Source organism: Symphalangus syndactylus, chromosome 24 (genome assembly GCF_028878055.3).
Source record: "Symphalangus syndactylus isolate Jambi chromosome 24, NHGRI_mSymSyn1-v2.1_pri, whole genome shotgun sequence".
NCBI lineage: Eukaryota > Metazoa > Chordata > Mammalia > Primates > Hylobatidae > Symphalangus > Symphalangus syndactylus.
The window spans coordinates 38,100,869-38,121,173 of NC_072446.2; the positions used below are offsets into that span (position 1 = coordinate 38,100,869).

The following is a 20,305-nucleotide window of genomic DNA, read 5'->3' on the forward strand; positions in this document are numbered from 1 at the left end:
GTACTCCAGCCTGGGCAACAGAGCGAGACTCTGTTTCAAAAAAAAGAGAAAAATCATTGGGGGAAAGGACACTCTCTTCAATAAATGGTGTTGGAATAACAGAAATCTATATGCAAAAAATGAAAGTAGACCCCTTTCTCTCACAATGTACGAAAATCAACTCAAAATGGATTAAACAGGAAAAATGCTTTAGGGCACAGGTCTGAGCAAAGATTTTTTTTTTTTTTTGAGATGGAGTGTTGCTCTTCTTGCCCAGGCTGGAGTGCAATGGCACGATCTCGGCTCACCTCAACCTCCGCCTCCTGGGTTCAAGTGATTCTCCTGCCTCAGCCTCCCGAGTAGTTGGGATGACAGGCACGTGACACCATGCCCAGCTAATTTTTGTATTTTTAGGAGAGACAGGGTTTCTCTATGGTCAGGCTGATCTTGAACTCCTGACCTCAGGTGATCCATCCGTCTCAGCTGGACTACAGGCACAAGCCACCGTGCCTGGCCCTGAGCCAAGATTTTATAAAGAGGACATGAAAAGCACAGGCAACAAAAACAAAAATAGACAAATGGGGCTATATGAAACTAAAAAGCTTTGGCATAGCAAAGGAAACAATCAACACAGTGTAGAGACAATCTGCAGAATGGGAGAAAGTATATGCAAACTATTCATCCAACAAAGAATATCCAGAATATACAAGAACTCAACAGCAAAAAAGAAAACAATGCATTAAAAAATGGGATATGAGCTAAATAGATATCTCTCAAAATAACAATGTTAAACATAACTAATCATCAGGGAGACGCAAATCAAAACCACAATGAACTATCATCTCACCTCAGTTAGAGTAACTGTTACAGATTTAAAAATAACAAATGCTGGCAAGGATGTGGAAAAAGAGGAACTCACATACTGTTGGCGGGGATGTAAATTCTTCTTCTTCTTCTTATTATTAACTTTTTGAGACAGAGTATTGCTCCGTCACCCAGGCTAGAGTGTAACCTCCGCCTCCCAGGTTCAAGCAATTGTTGTGCCTCAGCCTCCCAAGTAGCTGGGATCACAGGCGTGCACCACTACTCTCAGCTAATTTTTTTTTTTGGTATTTTCAGTAGAGACAGGGTTTCACTATGTTGGCCAGGCTGGTCTCAAACTCCTGGCCTTAAGAGATCCACCCATCTCAGCCTCCCAACAACCATATGATCCAGCAATCCCACTATGGGGCATTCATTTAAAGAAAAGGAAATCAGTATGTCGAGCAGACATCTGCACTCCCATGTCTACTGCAGCACCACTCACAAGAGCCAAGATAGGGAATCAACTTATGTGTCCATCATCAGGTAAATGGATAAAGAAAATGTGGTGTATAAACAAACTGGAATACTTCAGACATTTAAAAAAAAAGCAAAATTCTGTCATTTATGACAACACAGATGAACATGGAGGACATTATAAGTGACATAAGCCAAACACAAAAAGATAAATACTGCATGCTCTCACTCATGTGAAAGCTAAAAAAGCCAATCTCACAGAAGTACAAAGTGGAACAGTGGTTACTACAGAAGGGTGGCAGGAAGGAGGGGAGAGCCAAAGGTTGGTTAATAGATATACAAGTACAGATCGGCAGGAAGAATAAGTTCTAGTGTTCTACAGCACTATACAATGACTATAATCAACAACAATTTACTGTGTGTGTGTGTGTGTGTGTGTGTGTGTGTGTGTGTGTGTGTGTGTGTATTATTTATTTAATTATTTATTTTTGAGTTGAGTTTTGTTCTTGTCGCCCAGGCTGGAATGTAGTGGCATAATCTCGACTCACTGCAACCTCTGCCTCCCAGGTTCAAGCGATTCTCCTGCCTCAGCCTCCCAAGTAGCTGGGATTACAGGCTCCCACCACCTCACCTGGCTAATTTTTTTTTTTTTTTTTGTATTTTTCGTAGAGAAGGGGTTTTACTATGATGGCCAGGCTGGTCTCGAACTCCTGACCTCAGGTGATCTGCCCGCCTCGGCCTCCCAACGTGCTGGGATTACAGGCTTGAGCCACCACACCCAGTGTGTGTATTTTTAAGATAGGGTCTCACTCTGTCACTGAGACTGGAGTGCAGTGGCATGACCCTGGCTCACTGCAACCTTCACCTCAAAGGCTCAAGTGATCCTCCCACCTCAACCTCCTGAATAGCAGGGACTACAGGTGTGTACCACCATGCTCAGCTAATTTCTAAATTTGCTATAGAAACAGGGTCTCCCTATATCGCCCAGGCTTGTCTCAAACCCCTGGGCTTGTGTGTTCCTCCTGCCTCAGCCTCCCAAATTGCTGGGATTACAGGTGTGAACCACTGTGCCTGGCCTGTATGTTTATAAATAGTTAGAAAAGTGAGTTTTGAATGTTCCCAACACAAAGAATTGATAAATGTTTGAGGTGATGGATATGCTAATTACTCCAATTTGATCATTATATATTGTATACATGTATCAAAATAAAAACTGTAGTCCTAAATATGTACAATTACGTCAATTAAGAATAATTTAAAAAGTAAAAAATAAAATTTTGAAACTAAAACAAACAAAATAAACTAGATAGCCTCTAAAATTCTCCAAACCACAAGCTCACTGTTTCTGTCTTCTAACAAAAACTTTCCTAGAAATCACCCTTCTGAGACCTCTCTGTAGCACTGAAGAAAAAAATTCCTTCTAATTGCTTCTCAGACAGTATACTATTTCTTTCTTCTTTTCACTCTCTGGTCTCTCCTTTAAATTGGCTTCCAGACTAATTCCATCTTTTCTTTTCCTTTGAGATGGAGTCTTACTCTGTTTCCCAGGCTGGAGTGCAGTGGCGCGATCTCAGCTCACTGCAACCTCTGCCTCCCAGGTTCAAGTGATTCTCCTGCCTCAGCCTTCCGAGTAGCTGGGGCTACAAGTGTGCGTCAACACGTCCGGCTAATTTTTGTATTTTTAGTAGAGACGGGGTCTCACCATGTCGCCCCAGCTGTTCTCAAACTCCTGAGCTCAAGCGATCCACCTACCTCAGCCTCCTAAAGTGCTGGGATTACAGGTGTGAGGCTGTGCCTGGCCTAGGCTATCTCCTTCTGTCTTATCCCTACATGCAGATGCTTCTAGGCATTAGCCTTCTACTCCTCTCTGTATTCTATTTCTGCCTAAGACCACACATTCTCGCAGCATCAAATGTCACTGCTCTGATGATTCAACTTCTTCTGTTTCCTCTTAACTCTAACTCATATATTGTTACCTCTACAGCTGCTCCCCTGGGGTTTTCTACTTGGTTGTCTGGCAGTTACCTTAAATTCAGCAGGTTCTAAGCTGCTCAGCATCCTCCCCCAACATCTACAACCATGCATACTCTTTATACTTCCTAACTTCTCCATTGCTCCGTGTTTCATAACATGACAATTATTGCTGATAGCCCTCTCTTACACTTCATTTTCTATTAAGCTCTCTACCTGTTTCTACCTTTGGAACTTTCTCTAGTATCTACCCTCTTTTCTATTTCTACTTCCATCTCCTGAGATCAGGTTCTCATCATTGCTGCAATGATTTCTTCTTATCTCTAGGCCTTCACCATCTTTTAATCCACACTCTATCTTCCTATCAAATCTTCCTAAATGCAGCTTGAGCAAGTTTTCCTCTCTTCAAAAAGTTCCACAGCTTCCAATACCCTCACGATAATATTCAAATTCTTTTGATCTGGCTTTTAAACTACTTTCTAAACTGGTTCCATGCTCTGTATGCAAAATTACCTGCTTAGTTCTCCTAATTTTGACTCTGCTTCACTCTGAAGCAGGCTTAGGGATCTTAACTTCTCTGTGTATCCTCCTATGATACTTGGTATAATGTTGGTATTAAGGAAATATTTGAATTTACTTAAATAATTTATTGTTTAGTAACAAAGTAAATATTGCCATAGTCATTCATCTCAATATTCATTTTAAGCAGCAGATTGCTGTGTAACAGGCACTTTGCCAGGGGCAAGAAATAAAAAGATGAAGATATGAATCCATATCTCAAAGAACTCCCAGTCTCCCAGGGAAGAGTGGTTTTAAACACAATATGGAAACTACAATCCACTATTGTATTATATAATGATCTTCTCACATCGTTAAATAATACAACCAATAGTGATTGACTCATAAGAGACACATGTTTGGCAAATGACTAAATGAACAGATTTACATACAGAAGGACTGCTGTCCTAATGAGTTAGCTGTGGGTTCTAGCTTGAGGGTTAAAAATTTCTACAGAGGTAAGGACTAAAAACTATTTTAAAGGTTATACAAATCCACACTAACTGGGAATAGTTAAGAAAATGGCTATCCCTGTCTTTGTTGTTTCTAATAGGCTGTATACACATTTACGTAAAGCAGCATGGTAAACAATTTTCTGTATAGGAAAAGTGATCCTGTATACATACCCATGAGGTCAGCAAATCCTCCTACTGGCAATCGGCAGGTTCCAGTAACAAACTGTAGAAGTCTCATTCGCTTCTCATTATCAATTTCTTTAACAAACTGTTAAAAGTATATTTAAAGAGATATATATGTCATATGTTACATTCAGCACACTAAACAAGAAAGAAAAATAATGATTTCAGATCTTTTATTTTTTTTAGAGGTGAGGTCTTGCTCTGTGGCCCAGGCTGGGGTGCAGTGGTGCAATCATAGCTGACTGCAGCCTCTAACTCCTGGGCAGCAGGCAGTACTCCTGCCTCGGCCTCCACAGTAGCTGGGACTATAGGAGCAAGCCACTGTATCTAGCTCATTTCAAATCTTAAAGGAACCCCTGGTGTCCACTGCATTAGATAATTACTTAACACTATGCATGGAGGGCCATTTCCATGTTTATCAAAGCCCCACCCAACCTTTCCTTATATAAATCTTAGGATGATATACTTAAAGGGGTATATAAAAAGTAAGATGGACTGAGACCAAGAGCTCTCAGTTTTAAGATTAGCTCTTCTAGGGCAGCCCTTCCTGTGACTCCCCATCCCACCACCACCCCCTAGCCCCAGATCTGCCCATCCTATAGGATATTCATGTGGCTACACAGGATACAGACCTTGAGTCAGTATAGACTTTTTGGTTTAATAAACAACTTTAATCAAACTCACAGAATTCTGATGCAGGATATATCCCAATAACCTCCTCTTCTCAATGTTCTTTAGGTTTTGGTATAGCTACACATAGCTAGAATTATGTGGTTTTTATTTTATACAATTCTGACTCAAAATAATAGATTTCTAGAGAATGTTTCTAGCCTGTAGTAGAACTGTTTTGCCTCAGCCAAAAACTTTTTTGTAAAAAATAATTTTTATCCTATTGTACTATTATCAATTATCCTACAATTGTAACCCTACTTGTTATAGAAGCTCAGTTTAAGTTTCTCATATGAATTTTTTTACATGTATACCAGATTTTTTTAATTTAATTTTTTAAATTTTTGTAAAATATACACAACATAAATTCTCAATTTTAACCATTTTGAATGTAATTCAATGACATTAAGTACATTCACACTGTTGTGCAACCATCGCCACTATTTCCAACTTTTTCATCATCCCAAGTAAAATCTATGTACACATTAAACACAACTTCCCATTTTTGCTCCCTGCAGCTTCTGGTAACCCATATTCTACTTTTGCCTCTATGAATTTGCCCATTCTAGTAACCTCATGTAAGTGGAATTATACAGTATTTGTCTGTTTGTGTCTGGCTTACTTCGCTTATCTTAAAATTCATAATGTTTTTAAGGTTTGTTCATGTTGTAGCACATAATAAAAACCTCATTACTTTTTAGCACTGAATAATATTCTAACACAGACGGTGCCTGGCTTACAATTTTTTGACTTTATGATGGGTTTATTGGGTTTATTACTCCATCATAAGTTGAGAAGCACCTAGACTTATGATGGTTCGATTTATGATTTTTCAACTTTACAATGGGTAAGTTGTGACTTTACAATGTAACTTTACAATGGGTAAGTTATGATAAGGGTATTAAATGCATTTTCAACTCAAGATATTTTTGACTTATGATGGATATAAAGGATAAAACTCCAAGTCCAGGAGCATCTGTATATGTATATACCACATTTTGTGTGGGTAAATGAATGATGAATACTGGTGTACAAGTATCTGTTTGAGTCTCTGCTTTCAATTTTTTGGGCTGTATACCAAGGATTGGAATTCCTGGATATTACGTTAATTCTATGTTTAAATTTTGAGGAACCACCAAACTATTTCCACAGTGGTGTGGTATTTCACACTATCACCAGCAATGTGCCCTTGGCAATGGTTGTTCTTCTCCACTTCAAAAATAATACTAAGTGTGATGTGGTATCTCATTGTGTTGTTTTTGTTTTTGAGACAGAGTCTTGCTCTGTCACCCAGGCTAGAGTGCAGTAGTGCGATCTTGGCTTACTACAACCTCTGCCTTCCAGGTTCAAGTGATTCTCCTGCCTCAGCCTCCCAAGTAGCTGGGATTACAGGCATGCGCCACCATGCCCGGCTAATTTCACCGTGTTAGCCAGGACGGTCTTTATCTCCTGATGTTGTGATCCACCCGCCTCAGCCTCCCAAAGTGCTGGGATTACAGGAGTGAGCCACCGCACCCAGCCTCACTGTGGTTTTGATTTGCATTTCTCTAATGACTAATGATGTTGAACATCATATACTATGCTTAAGGCAAACATTTTTAGAGAGATACCATTATGATTTTAAACCAAGTCTCTTAAATTTTGCCTTCTGAACATTATATAATGAAGTATAAATGATAAAAAACATACTACACAGTCCTATAAAACCCCAAAACCATTTAAATCAAATGTAGGTAAATCTTATCATCTGGAATTGTCTTACACTCTACTTTGGACAAAGATGCAAGGTATGTGTGGCTTACTTGGCAATAGTCTTAAAAGGATGCTGTTATAATCTGTATTCATTTATTATAATGCATGGACTAAGGGGTCTATATACACTGGTACATTTTGACCTGTGACTCATTTCCATATGTGGTAAGCAAATTCTAAAAAATTATGCTGTGTCAACTAATAGAAATAAATTTAAAAACAAACCTGCCAAAACCACGTGATTTGTTTGCTGGTCCTCGTATAATGACGGTAGATGGCATGTCTTTGCCAGTCATTCAAATCAATCTCTTGCATTCCACATAAAAGGACCTTTAGGGATGAAAAAGACAAATTGTTTCCTAAGGTTAACTGTACAAAAACAGCTGGACATAAATAAGGAAAGACTAAGACTAAGCAAAGCTTTAGAATAACAATCAGTAGGCTTTGACTTATCAACTACACATCAAGAATTATATCTACATTGCTCATGAAGGCAAGGTTCCATGCACGGTGTCATATATATACATATTCAGGGAAGTAAGTCACTCAATTGTAGAGAAGCTCTAATATTTGTACTTTTTTGGGGGGGGTAATACTATTGTTTTATCTTTGGATAAATTATGATTTTCTTTAACCATTGGGGATGTTTCAAAGCATTTTGCCCCAGTATAAAAAATATTACAGTAACAGGAAATATGGGAAAGTGAGTTAAAAGCAGACAACTTAAGGCATTATTTACTAGCATGGTACAGGGGAATGAAGGAAAATTCATTACCTCTAATTCCTTTGCATCAAAGTACTGCAAATATTGCTGGGGAAGAATTTCATTAAAGCCCTCAAAGAAAGCTTGTGTCTGTTCTTCAACACCTCGAGACATCCTCCACTCAGCTAACATTCTGGCAAACAAATATGAAAAAACATATCAGGAAGTTTAGATCTTATCTTTAAATTCTGAGTATAAAAATAAATTTCAAAAAATTATAAAAAACTTAAAATACATTCAAAAGTAGAATATAATGAACCCCCTGTACACATGTCCAAGCTTCATCACAATGCCCATCTATTTCATCTATGCCCCTACTCATATCCTAGATATCACATAATTTCATTTCTTTTCTTTATTTATTTGAGATGAGGTCTCACTCTGTCACCTGAGCTGAAGAACAGTGGCACAATCTTGGCTCACTGCAGTCTTGACCTCCTGGGCTCAAGCAATCCTCCTACCTCGGCCTCCCGAGTAGCTGGGAATACAGGTGTGCAACACCACGCCTGGCTAATTTTTGGTTTTGTGTGTAGAGATGGGGTCTCTCTGTGTTGCCAAGGCTGGTTTTAAACACCTGGCCTCAAGTGATCTTCCTGCCTTGGCCACCCAAAGTGCTAGGATCACAAGTGTGTGCCACCATTGCCAAGCCATATAATTTCTTTTTTTTAAATTTTATTTTGTTTTTGTTTTTTGAGACAGGGTTGCACTCTGTCACTCAGGCTGGAGTGCAATGATACAATCTGGGCTCATTGCAGCCTCCACCTTCCAGGTTCAGTCAGTTCTTGTGTATCAGCCTCCCGAGTAGCTGGCATTACAGGTGTGCGCCACCACACCCAACTAATTTTTGTGTTTTTAGTAGAGATGGGGGTTTCATCATGTTGGCCAGGCTGGTCTTGAACTCCTGACCTCAAGTGTTCCGCCTGCCTTCTCCCAAAGTGCTGGGATTACAGGCATGAACCACCACGCCCAGCCCAAATAATTTCATTTTGAACAAATACTTCAGTATATGTCTCTACAACATGAGGATTATTTTTTAAAACATAAATCATAAAAACATGACCACATCATTATTTTATAAACCTAGAATTCTAAATCTAGTGACAATATCCTTCAAAAAATGAAGGTGAAATAAAGATGTTTTCATATAAAAGCTGAGAAAATGCATTGCCAGGAGATGCACACTAAGTGAAATGGTAAAGAAAGGTTTCTTTTTTTAAAGCCAAAGGGAAATGATCTTAGATTAAAAAAAAAAAAATGAATCTGAGGAAAGAAATAAGGAGAACCAGAAATAGTAATGTGAGTAAATATAAGATTATTTTTGAAAATAGTTAAAAATTAAAGCAAGAATAACAGTAATAAAGTATTATATTTGTAACATGTAGAAATAATATACGACAACAACAGCACAAACAGCTGGAGTGAGGTAAATGGAATTATATTATTAGGAGCTTCTTTTCTTTTTTTTGAGACAAAGTCTCGCTCTTGTCCCCCAGGCTGAAGTGCAATGGTATGATCTCGGCTTACTGCAATCTCCGCCACCTGGGTTCAAGCGATTCTCATGCCTCAGCCTCCCAAGTAGCTGGGATTACAGGCGCCTGCCACCATGCCTAGTTAATTTTTGTATTTTTAGTAGAGACGGGGTTTCACCATGTTGGCCAGGCTGGTCTCGAACTCCTGACCTCAGGCAATCCGCCCACCTCAGCCTCCCAAAGTGCTGGAATTACAGGCGTGAGCCACCGCACCTGGCCTATGAGCTTCTTATATTGCACAAGTAGTGTTTGGGTCAATAGGGATGTTAAAGATGCATATTATCATAATCATTAGAGTTGCCACTAAAGTTAAACAAAGAGGTATAGCTAAAAAACCAACAGAAGAGCTAAAAAAGAAAGTAAAAATTGCTTTATTCAAAGACGGCAAGAAAGAGCAAAGAAAGTTGGGAAAAATAAGAAACAAATAGCAAGGCGAGACAAATAGCAAAACAAAAAGCAATGGTTAGACAAAAGTCCAACCAAATGAGTAATAAAATTAAACATAAATTGTACTGAACACTCCAATTATAAAGTAGAGATTATCAGGATAAAAATAGTAAGACCTGGCTGGGCGCGGTGGCTCACGCCTGTAATCCCAGCACTTCAGGAGGCTGAGGCAGGTGGATCACGAGGTCAGGAGATCAAGACCTTCCTGGCTAACACGGTGAAACCCTGTCTCTACTAAAAATACAAAAAAATTAGCCAGGAGTGGTAGCAGGCGCCTGTAGTCCCAGCTACTGGGGAGGCTGAGGCAGGAGAATGGCGTGAACCCAGGGGGTGGCGTTTAGAGTGAGCCAAGATGGCACCACTGCACTCCAGCCTGGGCGACAGAGAGACTGTCTCAAAAAAAAAAAAAACCTAACAAATACTTTTAAATACAATGAGAGTGGCTGGATGTGGTGGCTGACATCTATAATCCCAGCACTTTGGGAGGCTGAGGTGGGTGGATCCCTTGAGCACAGGAGTTCAAGACCAGCCTGGGCAACACGGTGAAACCCCATCTCGCCGTGTGGGTGTGGTGGCACATGCCTGTAGTCCCAGCTGCTTGGGGGCTGACGCAAGAGGACTGCTTGAACTTCTGGAAGTGGAGGCTGCCGTGAGGCAAGATTTTGCCACTGCACTTCAGCCTGGGTGACAAAGTGAGACCCTGTCTCAAAAATAATAATAATAAAAATAAAACATTAATAAATTAAATAAATAAAAATAAAATAGTGAAAAACACAACATTCCAAAATTTGTGGCTGGGCGTGGTGGCCCATGCCTGTAATCCAGGCACCTTGGGATGCCGAGGCAGGTGGATTACCTGAGGTCAAGCGTTCAAGACAAGCCTGGCCAACATGGCAAAACCCCATTTCTACCAAAAATACAAAAATTAGCCAGGAGTGGTTGCGGGTGCCTATAATCCCAGCTGCTTGGGAGGCTGAGGCAGGAGAATCACTTGAACCCAGGAGATGGAAGTTGCAGTGAGCCAAGATTGTACTGCTGCACTCCACCCTGGGCGACAGAGCAAGACTCTGCCTCAGTGAAAAAAAAAAAAAAAAAGTGTGGACTGGATGCGGTGGCTCATGCCTATAATTCCAGCACTTTGGGAGACCAAGGTGGGAGTATCGTTTGGATCCAGGAGTTTGAGACCAGCCTGGGTAACATAGTGAGACCCATCTCCTACAATAAATAAATAAATAAGTAAGTAAGCCAGGCATGGTAGCACATGCCTTTGGTTCCAGCTACTTGGGAGGCTGAGGTGGGAGGCTATCTGAAGCTCAGGAGGTTGAGGCTACGGTGAACCATGACTCTACCACTACACTCCAACCTGGGCAACCTCACAGTGAGACTCTATCTCAAAAAAAAAAAAAAAAAACATTGTGGGATATAGCTAAAGCAATACTTAGTTGGAAATCTGCAGCTTTAAATCCTTGTATTAGAAAACAGAATGTGGGAGGATAGCTTGAGGCAAGGAGTCTGAGACCAGCCTGTGCAAAATAGCAAGACCACATCTCTACAAAAATAAAAACCAAAAAATTTGCTAGGCACGGTGGCTTGTGCCTACAGTCCCAGCTACTCAGGAGGATGAGGCAGGGGGATCCTTTGATCCCAGGAGTTTAAGACTGAGGTGAGCTCTGATCGTGCCACTGTATTTCAGCCTCGGCAACAGAGCAAGACTCCGTCAAAGAAGAAAGAAATCTGGACACATCATAAGAAAAGTTAAGAAGAGGGAGGGAACAAAGGAAAGAGAAAAGTTTCTAAAATCAATGATCTGAAATATTTAAGAACTCCAACAATCACAAATAAAAAGACAACCCAATTTTAGAATGGATAAAAGATTTGGATACACACATCACAAAAGAAGAGCTACGAATGATCAATATGCACAGAAAAACGTACTCAACACCATTAGTGAAGGAAGAAATGGAAATTAAAACCACAAGATATTACTGACAATGCTGAATTGGCAAGAACGTGAAGCAACTCTCAAATATTGCTAGTAGGACTGCAAAATGGCAAAAACACTTTGGGAAACTGGCAGTTTCTTTTTTTTTTTTTTTTGAGACGGAGTCTCGCTCTGTCACCCAGGCTGGAGTGCAGTGGCACAATCTCGGCTCACTGCAAGCTCCGCCTCCTGGGTTCACGCCATTCTCCTGCCTCAGCCTCTCCGAGTAGCTGGGACTACAGGCGCCCGCCACCACACCCGGCTAATTTTTTTGTATTTTTAGTAGAGACGGGGTTTCACCGTGGTCTCAATCTCCTGACCTCGTGATCCGCCCGCCTCGGCCTCCCAAAGTGCTGGGATCACAAGCGTGAGCCACCGCGCCCGGCCGAAACTGGCAGTTTCTAATAAAGTCAAACACCTTCCCAGCGATTTCACTCCTAGGTATTTACTCAAGAAAAATATGTCCACAAAAAGACACCACAAGAATGTTTATAGCAGCTTTACTCATAAAAGCCCAGACTGAGAAATAACCAAAACATTTATCACCAAGAGAATGGATAAACAAATTTTGAGATATACACAGCATGGAATATTTCTCAGCAATAAAAAGGAATAAAATACTGATATAAACAATATGACTGAATCTCACAAACACCAAATAAAAGAAAAAATCAGACACTAAAAGCTAGATATGAGTACATACTCTATGATTCCATTTTAGGAAGTTTAAGATCAGAAACAGTTATAGAAATAGAACTAAACAGAAATGGTTACCTACCTCTGGGGCTGGGAGAAGGGAGGTGTGTATTGGCCCCTTATGGGGTCCAGAATAGAAAAAAAAAAAAGTTCCACAATTTGGGTCATGTTTATATGGACATGATGCTATATAGAACAGTGTTTACAGAATTGGTAATTAAATGAGTGATATAGCACAACTTCTCTCCATAAAATGCTCACATTTAGGCTGATATATATATTTGTCAAAATTCAACTTGTACACTTAAGATCAGTGCATTTCATTCTAAGGAAATTATACTTCTTAAAATAATACTAAAAACCCCCCAAACTCTGAAATTTTAAGCAAGCCATTATTGAAGTAGATACTAAAAATCTTTTTAGCTGCCCATTATCTTAAAATGTTATATTACCAGCAACAAAACTATTGAGAAACATAGTACATCTCTTGGAATCTCGAATCATTACCTCTCTGGAATGCTATATATGTCATAAGAAAATCTAGACATATGATAACCAAAAAAACTGGAGAATTGACAAAAACAAATTGACATTTTAAAAGCATATTTCAAAATAAACTTTTAAAAGGATAGATTGTTTTCCAACAAATAATGACAGTTCACTGTGTTAAATAGTATACTTTCAATTATGGAGGGAAAAACCAGGCAAGAAATGCAGAACCTGGAACTTAAGAAGTAGATATGCAAAATTTAACCCTGGCTGGAAAGAATTGCTATTGAGAAGGTATGAATGAACTATTAGTTCTTGAGACTAAGAGCATGAACCAATGGAAATAATTAGAAAGGATATACTATAAAACATCATTTTAGTTATAAATTTTACCCAACCTTATGATATGGTTTGGCTCTGTGTCCCCACCCAAATCACATCTTGTAGCTCCCATAATTCCTATGTGTTATGGGAGAGAACCAGTGGGAGATAACTGAATCATGGGGGTGGGCCTTTCCCATGTTGTTCTCATTATAGTGAATAAGTCTCACAAGATCTGATGGTTTTAAAATGGGAGTTTCCCAGCACAAGCTCTCTCTTTGCCTGCTGCCATTCATGTAAGACATGACTTGCTCCTCCTCGCCTTCTACCATGATTGTGAGGCCTCCCCAGCCATGTGGAACTGTAAGTCCATTAAATCTCTTTCTTTTGTAAATTGTCCACTTTCAGGTATGTCTTATCAGCAGTGTGAAAACAGTAAATTGTTACCAGGAGTGGGGGGCTGCTGAAGATAACTGAAAATGTAGATGCAACTTTAGAACTGGGTAACAGGCAGACGTTGGAACAGTTTGGAGGGATCAGAAGAAGACAGGAAAATGTGGGAAAGTTTGGAACTTCCTATAGACTTGTTGAATGGCTTTGACCAAAATGTTGACAGCAATATAGACAATAAAGTCCAGGCTGAGGTGTTCTCAGATGGAAATGAGAAACTTTTTAGGAAATGGAGCAAAGGTGACTCTTCGTATGTTTTAGCAAAGAGACTGGCAGCACTTTGCCCCTGTGCTAGAGACTAGTGGATTTGTACTTGAGAGAGACGACTGTACTTGAGAGAGATGATTTAGGGTATCTGGTGGAATAAATTTCTACGTAGCAAAGCATTCAAGAGGAGACTTGCGTGCTGTTAAAGGCATTCAGTTTTGTAAGGGAAGCAGAGCATAAAAGTTTGGAAAATTTGCAGCCCGACAATGCAATAGAAAAGAAAATCTCATTTTCTGAGGAGAAATTCAAGCTGGCTACAAAAATTTGCATAAGTAATGAGGACCCGAATGTTAATCCCCAAGACAATGTGGAAAATGTCTACAGGGCATGTCAGAGGTCTTCATGGAAGCCCCTCCTATCACAAGCCTGTAGGCCTAGGAGGAAAAAATGGTTTCATGGGCCAGACCCAGGGTCCCATGCTGTGTGCACTCTAGGGACTTGGTGCCGTTTCCTAGCTGCTCCAACGTGACTAAAAGGGGCCAAGGTACAGCCCAGGCTGTTGCTTCAGAAGGTGGAAGCCCCAAGACTTGGCAGCTTCCACATGCTGTTGAGCCTGAGGGTGCACAGAAGGCAAAAACTGAGGTGTGGGAACCTCCCTCTAGATTTCAGAAGACGTATGGAAATGCCTAGATGCCCAGGCAAAAGTCTGCTGCAGGGGCAGGGCACTCACAGAGAACCTCTGCTAGGACAGTGCGGAGGGGAAATGTGAAGTTGAGGCCCATACAGAGTCCCTACTGGGGCACTGCCTAGTGGAGCTGTGAGAAGAGGGCAACCGTCCTCCAGACCCCAGAATGGTAGATCCAACAGCTTGCACCATGAGACTGGAAAAGCCATAGACACTCAATGCCAGCCCATGAAAGCAGCCGGTGGGGGGCTATACCCTTCAAAGCCACAAGGGCGGTGCTGCCCAAGGCCATGGGAGGCCACCTCTTACATCAGGGTGACTTGCATGTGAGACATGGAGTCAAAAGAGATCATTTTGGAGCTTGAAGATTTGACTGCCCTGCTGGATTTCAAACTTGCATGGGGCCTGTAGCTCCTTTGTTTTGGCCAATTTCTCCCATCTTGAATGGCTGTATTTACCCAGTGCCTGTATCCTCGAGTGTATGCAGGAAGGAACTAAGTTGCTTTTAATTTTACAGGCTCATAGGCAGAAGGGACTTCCCTTGTCCCAGATGAGACTTTGGACTGTGGACTTTTGAGTTAATGCTGAAATGAGTTAAGACTTTGGGGACTGTTGAGAAGGCATGATTGGTTTTGAAATGTGAAGACATGAGATTTGGGAGGGGCCAGGGGTGGAATGATATGGTTTGGCTCTGTGTCCTCACCCAAATCTCATCTTGTAGCTCCATAATTCCCATGTGTTGTGAGACAGAATCAGTGGGAGATAACTGAATCATGGGATCATGGGGGTGGGTCTTTCCCCTGCTGTTTGTATGACAGTGAATATGTCTCACAAGATATGATGAGGTGCTTTTTTTTGTTTGTTTTTTGAGACAGAGTCTTGCTCTGTCACCAGGCTGGAGTGCAGTGGTGCTATCTTGGCTCACTGCAATCCCCGCTTCCAAGGTTCAAGCCATTCTCCTGCCTCAGCCTCCCTAGTAGCTGGGATTACAGGCGCATGACACCACACCCAGCTAATTTTTGTATTTTTAGTAGAGACGGGGTTTCACCATGTTGGCCAAGATGGTCTCTAACTCCCGACCTCGTGATCTGCCTGCCTTGGCCTTCCAAAGTGCTAGGATTACAGGCATGAGCCACCATGCCCGGCTGATAATGAGGTTTTAAAAACAGGAGTTTCCCTGTACAAGCTCTCTGCCTGCCACCATCCACCATGTAAGATGTGACTTGCCCCTCCTTGCCTTCCACCATGAGGGTGATGCCTCCCCAGCCTCGTGGAACTGTAAGTCCATTAAACCTCTTTTTTTTTGTAAATTGCGCAGTCTTGGATATGTCTTTATCAGCAGCAGGAAAGTGGACTAATACACCTTACAATATTCCCTGTGAAAATATCTGCATATATATTTGAGATTCTTTTTAATGACATGTTATACAGCATAGTGGTTACAGAGTTGATGTTTAAAAGAGTGATCCTGCATGACTTTTATCCTTAAAACTCTTTTAAAAACACTTAAAAAATTTTTTTAGAAATGAAAAATGACCGCCTACATGGATATTGATTAGTACAGAGACAAATATTATTTTTGGAGATACTGTCCATTAGTATTAGTAAGCAATTATTAATGTGCTATAGTCAAACAAAAAGTGAAATGTGAAAAGAAGCACTCTCACCTGATGTACTCCTCTTTATTTTCTTCTGTTACAAGAATATTGCCACCATTAGGTTTCAGATCATGACTCTTAATTTCACCTAGAATTTCTTTGTCAACGGAGAAGTACATTTCCAAACCACATTCCTCAATATTGTTTTCCCTGCACAAATGAAATTAGCACTATTTGTTATATCCACCAATTCAATCATAATTTATAAGTTTTTAACTAAAGGCCCGTGTTCTTAAATAATTAATATTAAGCTATAACATCAAAATAAGAAGAAATAAGATTCTATTCTAAGGTCATCATATTATTGCCAAAGATCTTGGGTGTATTTTTGTAAAATTTATCATACTGAATAAAAAGACAGGTTTGATGTGTAGATTATTTAAATACAATAAACCAATTATGTGCTTACAGTTAGGGTAAGTTATCAATACTACACGGAATGCATATAACTATATTTTAATAAATTACATGGAAAAAGAAACTTACTTAACCCAGATGAGAGAATTGTAAAATTCTGGATCAATAGATTCTAAATCCTTGAGTCCAACTGGTTTGTTCAAGATACACTTATAGAATGGTAAAGAAAAACCTGTGTCTATGAATTTCCCATGGAACAGAGCCTATGAAAAAGGAAACAAGACCGCTTAAAATAATTGTACAATAATCATTTTATTTCAACATGTTAGATGAATTTTTCATTTAAAAACACTTCCCTGGGTCGGGCATGGTGGCTCACGCCTGTAATCTCAGCAATTTGGGAGGCCGAGGTGGGTGGATCACCTGAGGTCAGGAGTTCCAGACCAGACTGACCAACATGGAGAAACCCCATCTCTACTAAAAATACAAAAATTAGCCGGGTGTGGTGGCACATGCTTGTAATCCCAGCTACTCTGGAGGCTGAGGCAGGAGAATTGCTTGAACCTGGGAGGCAGAGGTTGTGGTGAGCTGAGATTGCGCCACTGCACTCTAGCCTGGGCAATAAAAGTGAAACTTCGTCTCAAAAAAACACTTCCCTGGCTGGGCAGGGTGGCTTATACCTGTAATCCCAGCACTTTGGAAGGCTGAGGCAGGTGGATTACCTGAGGTCAGGAGTTCAAGACCAGCCTGGCCAACATAGCAAAACCCCTTCTCTACTGAAAATACAAAAATTAGCCGGGCATGGTGGTGCACACCTGTAATCCTAGCTACTTGGGAGGCTGAGGCGGGAGGACTGACTGAGTCCAGGAGGCAGAGGTTGCAGTGAGCCAAGATCGTGTCACTGTACTCCAGCCTGGGTGACAGAGCGAGACTCTGTCTCAAAAATAAAAAACAAAACAAAACAAAAAAACCACTTCCCTTTCTCTCGTATGATCTGTTATGGCACCTAAGAGAAAATTTAGTATTGCTGAATAAGCAAAGTAAACATAATTCTTGACCTGCACTTACCATGGCAATAAATCTGCCAATAAAACGAAAATATTTCAGGTGATCTGGATTGATGTAAGAAGCGGGGTTTATCTGCAAGCGGTAGTTATCCTTCCCTGCATATTCAAACAGGCAATACATTGGGTTCAACACTTCATGTGACAAAAGAAAGAACCATTCTCTGAAATCAAAAGAAAATTTACGATGAAAAATCTTGTAGGTTATCATGCCAACAAATCAAAGAACAGTGCTATAAAGTTCTCAAGGATCTATACCCCTCAGCTAGTGATAGTTTTCTAATCTCACGTTGATTTTCATTGCTTCTGTTCAAACTCACATCTATTTCACAGAGTTGGTAGTATACACCATCTCTGGTAGATGGTAATATACACATTACATTTCAAAGAATCTAAGACAACATTGCACCTTTATTTGATGAACCACTAAATTGTATCTTCCCAATTTTACCTGAGATACATCTTAATTTCAGAGATATTATAAAATGAATATTAGTCTTAGAATCAATGAAATACTATTCATAGGCAAATTTAAAATTCACTATTCACCCATGTGAGTAGAGTGGCTGAAATCAATCTAATATTCCATCTATTACTAAGTCCCACAGTAATCCCCATCAAGTGCCACTACTCCCTACACATTAAATCAATATGAAAATTCTTCCAATTTCACAGAGGCAGTAAAGGACTTAATTACAGCCACTCACATATTAGAAAAATGCTGAGACTCTAAGTCAAATATTGTGAAAATATGAACCAATATCAACATAAGATTATGGTTACTAAAACTACGTTAACATGGGTGATCTGGGGTAATACATGTGGCATAAGCCTGTAATCTGGATCTCTTTTGCTGTTAGTTCATGGCCTCTTGTGATAAGTGTATCTCGTGACACACTTTAATATTGCTGGTTTATTTTCTTATTAGGAATGAATGATTGCTCTCCTCTTCAATTGCCTTTAACATACAAAATTACATGTTTCTGCTCATATTTTTTATCTATGATTATATCATATATTTTGAAATAATTTTAAACTCAGAAACATAATATAAATAAGAACTACTAAAATGTAGCCACCAATTAGCGTGCACACAAAGACACAGGCTCTGAACTAGGTCATTAATAAACAATATTTCTACTCTTCACAATAATCCTAGAAATGTAGATACTAATATTCTTATTTTACAGATGAAAATATTTGCCCAACATCACACTATTGGGAGCAGAAAAAGATTCAAATCCCATCTTGACCCCAAAGTCCTTGTCTTTGCACAATGCCACCTCTACGCAAATTTTTAACCTGGTGTGATATATTATTATGGAATAAGCAATGCAATTCTCACTAGAGACTATCTTCTAGGGTCCAATATCAAGCTCCAATATGAAGAAAGCAGAATTAAGACTTTCAACTCCTATTCTGTACAACCTTCTATATTTTCATGACAAATATACTAATCTCAGTTGGAAACTGAGTAACTATTACCTGTATCAGTAATCTGTGGTAGGGAAAATGACCTGATCACTATAAGGCCTTGTGTTTTCTGTGGAACAGATATGAGAGGTGGTAGACTGAACACTGGTTACTGGTTAGATGATACAAAGCTTGCATCCAGGCTCTACAATTTATTATGTGTCTGAGGTGAGTCTCTAAGCCTCTTCATCATCCTATAAAATTCTGTATCACAAGGTTACCCTGAAGATTAAATGAGTGATGTGAGTGAAATCAATCAGCCGTACATGACACAGAAAGTGCTGAATTAAATGTTTTTTGAAATTCTGTAGCTACAGCATAATAAAGGTATAATAATTTGACATATTTCATTTTCCTAAAATATAAGATTGAGAAAATAATACTTGCAAGCAAAGTGCAATGGTACCTTTGGAGGAAAGGAACTAAGTTCTGAGTATTCATATTATCACTACCTTGCTACACCTCCATAATCTAAACCTTCTTCTCCTGGAAAAATCACCCACAAACGTCTTCGCAGATCTTGGGGACTGAAGCTCATTATCTAAAAAACAATAAAGTAAAATAACTGGTGAAAAAAGCTATTGAAACACTGTCTACTACTTCTAGGTTTGACATCTCCTTCATTGTAGGTAATTCAAATCTCCCATGACACAGAAAGGTGCTCATGGTCTAGTCAAAACCACACATACAGAAAATATATTATAGTAACGTTTAATAATATTTATTATACACATCTATATTTTTATATACTTTATACACGTGATTTTATTTATTTATTTACTTTTAGACGGTCTCTCGCTCGTTGCCCAGGCTAGAGTGTAATGGCACAATCTTGACTTACCACACCTCTGCCTCCCAGGTTCAAGTGATTCTCCTGCCTTAGCCTCCCGAGTAGCTGGAACAACAGGTGTGCGCCACCACGCCCGGCTAATTTTGTATTTTTAGTAGAGACGGGGTTTGGCCACGTTGGCCAGGCTGGTCTCAAACTCCTGACCTCAGGTGATCCACCAGCCTTGGCCTCCCAAAGTGCTGGGAGTACAGACATGAGCCATCACGCCTGGCCGTGATTTGATTTTTAATGATGCTACTATTGACTTATAATGTTGCCTATATCAATTACTTAGAACATAGATGGGCATGGTCAGAGGTTGGGTGGGGTTTCTGTGGTTTGGTTGTTAGGTTTGGTTTTGACTCATAGCCAAAGGTACACGTAACAGCTAACTGGCTAACTGAGAAATGAAAACCAGTAGCTGCAGAGAGACTCAGTTAACTTTGGAAACTCATTCTCAGCGGCAACCTATAAATACCTAGAAAAACCACTCAAATTTTGTGTCCCACTA

General features: G+C 39.9%; 1 protein-coding gene across 13 annotated transcripts in view; it reads right to left on the bottom strand.

Moving 5' to 3' along the window:
• Positions 1–20,305, bottom strand: part of ITCH (itchy E3 ubiquitin protein ligase) — a 153,485-nt gene that overhangs the window by 11,280 nt on the left and 121,900 nt on the right. For all 13 annotated transcript variants that reach the window (XM_055265899.2, XM_055265898.2, XM_055265895.2 and 10 more), the window contains 7 exons: positions 19,418–19,506; positions 17,497–17,656; positions 16,558–16,691; positions 16,081–16,221; positions 7,621–7,741; positions 7,071–7,175; positions 4,413–4,509 (listed from right to left, as the gene is read on the bottom strand). In XM_055265899.2, coding sequence (XP_055121874.1) covers positions 4,413–4,509; positions 7,071–7,175; positions 7,621–7,741; positions 16,081–16,221; positions 16,558–16,691; positions 17,497–17,656; positions 19,418–19,506 — 847 coding nt within the window. The remainder of the gene's footprint in view (positions 1–4,412; positions 4,510–7,070; positions 7,176–7,620; positions 7,742–16,080; positions 16,222–16,557; positions 16,692–17,496; positions 17,657–19,417; positions 19,507–20,305) is intronic.